The 5,215-nt window shown below is 37.9% G+C and overlaps 1 protein-coding gene across 1 annotated transcript; it reads right to left on the reverse strand.

Moving 5' to 3' along the window:
• Positions 1-618: 618 nt before the first annotated feature.
• LOC133404151 (lecithin retinol acyltransferase-like) lies at positions 619-4,933 on the reverse strand. Its single transcript, XM_061679801.1, has 2 exons — positions 4,439-4,933; positions 619-2,128 (listed from the first exon to the last, which is right to left on the reverse strand). Exons 1-2 carry the CDS (start codon positions 4,928-4,930, stop codon positions 1,973-1,975), a joined length of 648 nt encoding a protein of 215 aa, XP_061535785.1. The 5' UTR covers positions 4,931-4,933; the 3' UTR covers positions 619-1,972.
• Positions 4,934-5,215: the final 282 nt, after the last annotated feature.

The raw sequence follows: 5,215 nt of genomic DNA on the forward strand, positions 1-5,215 counted from the left end.
GGAGTAAGTGCACACCTGCCAACATTAAAGTGCCTCCGCAGCAAGACAACACCAAAACACACCAGCAAAGTTAACTTCTGAGTGACTAAAAAATAATAATAATAAATGAAGGTTTTGGAGTGGCCGAGTCACAGTCAACTGAAATGCTGTGAACTCAAAATGGCCGTTGATGCTTGAAAACCCTCCATTTTTGCTGAATTCAAACTATTCAACAAGGAAGACAATGCTTGATTTTAGTTTTCGCTGTCGAGGATGGCCCAACCAGTTATTAAGTTTCGGGGGCCATTACTTTTTCACACTTTTAGTTGTTTTTCCTTAATAAATCAAATAACCATTTAATAAATGCATCTCATGTTTACTTGGGTTATCTTTGTCTGATATTTGTTTGATAATCTTAAACAATTAAATGGGTAAACTATGCAAAAAATACATATATAGAAGGGGACACATAGAGTACTTTTTCATGGCACGGTGTATTATGATATATTATAATATAATGTAGTACACATGCAGTGTGGTAAAAATGTTCATTAACTTTTCATCCAGGCTTTTTTTCAATATTTAATATTTAACACGGTAGGGATTCACTTGGACTGAGTCAAAACAAATCAAAATAAGCAGGTAGAAATGCATTTTTAATGGACACAGAATCACTTGCATGACGTCATAAATAGAAACGGTACCATGGGACGACAAGATTTTTCTCACGAGAACGTGAATTGTCTTTATAGTGACCTCTGAAAAATACATCTTTTATTGATTTCTTTATTTTGCATTAAAAGGCTATTTTAGGCTGTCAGGAACACGCCGAACCAGCAGGTGGTACTATAACCCTTGCCTTTATATTTTGGCAATTTGTAACATTAAAAAAAAAAAAAAAAAAAAAAACTAATAAAAACATTTTTAAAATGAGCATTTGCGGCAAATATAAAACAATTTACAAATAAAACTACAGGCGGCGTTATAACACCGACATTAGGCCCATTTGGAAAAGTGAAACTATGTTGTATATAAAAAATGAAAGATATTCTGCATATAGCTTATTTTTTATATTTCCGTAAAATAAAATATACATACATCTTACTTAAAAATATTGATGCCCAAATAAGATATATTTTTATTTTAACTTATGTATCACAATATTTGAATATTTATAAGTAATGTGTACTCTACATATATATGTATTAATATATGAATACATCAAAATCGAATCAATCATAACATTTGAATACAATGAAAAAATAATACATAATAATAATAAAATAAACAATACAAAACAAAAAAAATATGTCGATAATATATAGTAAATGTACTCAAATCATGATACATGACGAATCAAGGAACAGAGGAGTCATACGTACATCTGGGTTGCGAGGGAATTGACTTTTTGGAAGAAAAAAAAATTTCACTTGATGTTAACAGAACACAAACTAAATCGACAATAACAAAAGCACTTATTTTAGGACGGCCCTTAAAACGTGGTTTTATCGTGTATTTGGAATGAATCTGTCAAATGAGATGAATGTGGGGAAGGGGAAAGGAAAAGCTGGTGTCAGTGATGAGGAATCACGTACAAAATTAGAGCTGAAAATCTTCTTTGCTGTTTGTAAAAAGACTTATAATATTCATGAGTCTTTTTTTATGTGTGTGTATTTATGTCTTGGATATTTACTAACACACATACGTTACGTTAAATGTAGACTAAATTCTATTCGGCGTCGACAAAAACTTGAAGTAGGTTTTCTCGAAATTGTCTTTGATGTTTCCGAAAATATGGATGCGAGGTTTGTCAAAGACTGACTTGTCTTCAGATTTGACAAAACGCACATTAGGTTCGCTGAAGATTCTAAATGGTATTTGATGTTAACATACATGTTTACATTGAAAAACTTCACACTTTCTTAGATGTTGTTAACTAAAAACAAATGTTGGGTTCGCAAAACAACAATGAGAGTTTTTGCGGAGGCCTGTTCTACGCTGCCATCCAGATGGTGAAGGACAGCAACATTGTTCCCAAAAGGGTTGCGGGCGTGGCGCAGCCGAGGCAAAGCAGGACGGCCGCGCCGCACGAGGCCGTAACGTACGAGCTGGTGCGGCTGCACACGATCTTCCGCACCGTCGTGCAGAACTGCAATAAAACAGAATTCAAAAGGAACAGTCACACACTTAAGCACTTTTTTTTTTTCCCCCACAACCTGAGCTTGCATCAACAACGGAATTTAAAACTTCAGCTTTTTCATGTGACCTCCCACAAGCAGCTTCATGATGAAGCAACAACACTATTGAGATTAACAAGTATTGAGGAACAAGCAGTCCTCGTAAACATGGACGTAAATAAATGGTCATTAGTAGTCAAGTGACCTAAGTCTGTGCGTTAAGTTCACCTAATTTAAAAAAAAAAATACTCTAACTTGTGTTCAGGGTTTACATAAATGTATGTTATTTTGTCGAAGATTCTAAACTGTTCTCTATGTTTATAAAATCTAAATTGTCTTTTTTTTTTCAAACCGTACATTGAAGGCTAAATTGTCTTTGATGTTTGCAAGAAGCAAAAAAAATGTACGTTAGTTTCACTAAAGATTCTAAACTGTCTTCACTGTTTATGAAAACACGTGTGTTAGGTTAATCGAAGACTATATTATCTTTGAAATTTAAGAACCCAGCCTTTGGTTCGTAAAATATTTATTGTACAAAGATGTACAACCCCAATTCCAATGAAATTGGGACGTTGTGTTAAACATGAAAAAAACAGAATACAATGATCTTCAAATCATGTTCACCCTATATTTAATTTAATTCATTACAAATACAAGATATTTAATGTTCAAACTGATAAGCTTTATTGTTTTTAGCAAAAAATCATTAACTTAGAACTTTATGGCTGCAACACGTTCCAAAAAGCCGGGACAGGTGGCAAAAAAGACTGAGAAAGTTGAGTTGAACACCTGTTTGGAACATCCCACAGGTGAACAGGCTAATTGGGAACAGGTGGGTGCCATGATTGGGTATCAAAGAGGAAAGGAACCATGGACGCAAAGTTCAAAAGCCAGCATCTGTGATGGTATGGGGCTGGCTGTGTTAGTACCAATGCCATGGGTAACTTACACATCTGTGAAGGCACCATTAATGCTGAAAGGTGCATACAGGTTTTGGAGAAACATATGCTGCCATCCAAGCAACGTCTTTTTCATGGACGTCTCTGCTTATTTCAGCAAGACAATGCCAAACCACCTTCTGCACGTGTTACAACAGCGTGGCTTCGTAGTAAAAGAGTGCAGGTACTAGACTGGCCTGCATGCAGTCCAGGCCTGTCTGCCATTGAAAATGTGTGGCGCATTATGAAGCGTAAAATACGACAACGGAGACCTCGGACTCTTGAACAGCTGAAACTGTACATCAAGCAAGAATGGGAAAGAATTCCACCTACAAAGCTTCAACAATGAGTGTCCTCAGTTCCCATACGTTTATTGAATATTGTTAAAAGAAAAGGTGATGTAACATGATGTACATCGGTAAACATGACCCTGTCCCAGCTTTTTTTTTGGAACGTGTTGCAGCCATAAAATTCTAAGTTAATGATTATTTGCTCAAAACAATAAAGTTGATCAGTTTGACTATTAAATATCTTGTATTTATAGTGTATTCAATTAAATATAGGTTGAACATGATTTGCAAATCATTGTATTCTGTTTTCATTTATTTTTAACACAACGTCCCAACTTCATTGGAATTGGGGTTGGAGATTGTATATTCATAAAGCATTCAATTGTCTTAGATGTTTATAAGAACTAACTTTAGGTTCAGCGAAGACACATTTTTCCTTGATTTTTACGAGTTGTTTGTTAAGATTCTAATCTTGAAAAAAATATCCATGTAATGTTTGTTTGAGACTAAATCGTCTTAGACCAACATATGGTACAATTGCGCAAAACTAGATTTTCTTCAATGTTCATTAAAGACTGTAGACAGACAGTATTTGATGTTCATCCACGACAACATTGTATGTGATGTGACCAAAATCATGCATGTTAAGTTCATCGAACTTTCTTTGATTTGCTTCCATATACAATAGGTTCACCAAAGACTGTACATTGTCTCTGATGTTTACAAAAACAATCATTAGGTTGTTGAAGATTCAAAAACTGTCTTTAATGAACCATCATTAGGTTCATTCAAGCCAGCATTTTCTGTGATTTTTACAAAAACACTCGGGTTAGGGTCAGCAAAGTCCCAGTTGTCTTTGATGTTTATCAAAACAATCATTCATTTGGTCAAAGACAACATTTCCTTAGATTTCTAACAATGCATATACTTAAGGTTGATAAAAGACTAAATTGTCTTTGACGTTTAAGAAAAAATAAAATGGTTGGGTTTGTCAGGTACTTTCAGTAAGACTAAACGATCTTAGTTGTGTACTAAACGTTTCCGTACACGGTACCTGGTACGTCTGGTAGCTGATGGCCATGCCATATCTGCAGTACATGACGTAGTGCTCACAGTTGTACCACAGCAGGCTGTAGGCCACCGCGCCCAGCAGCTTCTCGGCTCTCCTGGCCACCTCGTCTGCGTCCAGCGGCGGCTGCTTGCACACGGCGTCCATTCGGTTCACCAGCACCCGGGATCCGTACGCAAAGTCCCGCAGCGAGTCCACCCGGACGCTGGCCACCTTGGTCACCACGCCCAGAAGCAACCGGTTGTTGGTCACCATCTCGGCCACGGCCGCCTTGTTGCGGGTCAGAACCGGTAGAATGTCCGGGATGAGGTGGGCGACCTGGCCGTCGCCCAGATAGATGCCAAAGTGTGTGAAGAGGGTCCGGGGTACCTCCAGGAGATCGCCCCTCTTGTACAGGGACAGGTCGTACCCGGAGGCGGGGTCCTCCTCCTTCTTGGAGGTCGCGAAGAAGAAGCTGAGGAGCTGGTAGAGGAACATGACGGGGATGTGAGAACGAGCCCCATACCTGAGCGCTTTTATTGGGTCGGGATTAGCAATTGGCCGACATCCCGGCAGGACTGGACAGAAAGGAGCTTTCTCTAAGAACTCTGTGGCCGCTATGGAATGTGAAATTGGGGACTCATTTGGAGGGTATTAAGGTCGAGGTTCCACGTCAGGAGAAAATCCTCGTTCCGAAAAAGGTTGAGCAAAGCCAGCAAATAAACCGCTTTTGTTTTGAATTCTTCTCGTCATTATTCAGCACTTTAGAGTCGTCTAGACATC

Source organism: Phycodurus eques, chromosome 6 (genome assembly GCF_024500275.1).
Source record: "Phycodurus eques isolate BA_2022a chromosome 6, UOR_Pequ_1.1, whole genome shotgun sequence".
NCBI classification, from domain to species: domain Eukaryota; kingdom Metazoa; phylum Chordata; class Actinopteri; order Syngnathiformes; family Syngnathidae; genus Phycodurus; species Phycodurus eques.

Excerpts from the sequence above, each read along its gene's own strand:
- LOC133404151 (XM_061679801.1), bottom strand. The coding sequence starts at position 4,930 with ATGTTCCTCTACCAGCTCCTCAGCTTCTTCTTCGCGACCTCCAAGAAG. Across the intron at positions 2,129-4,438 it reads TCAGCTACCAGACGTACCAG|TTCTGCACGACGGTGCGGAA; the intron begins GTACCGTGTACG and ends GTTTTATTGCAG.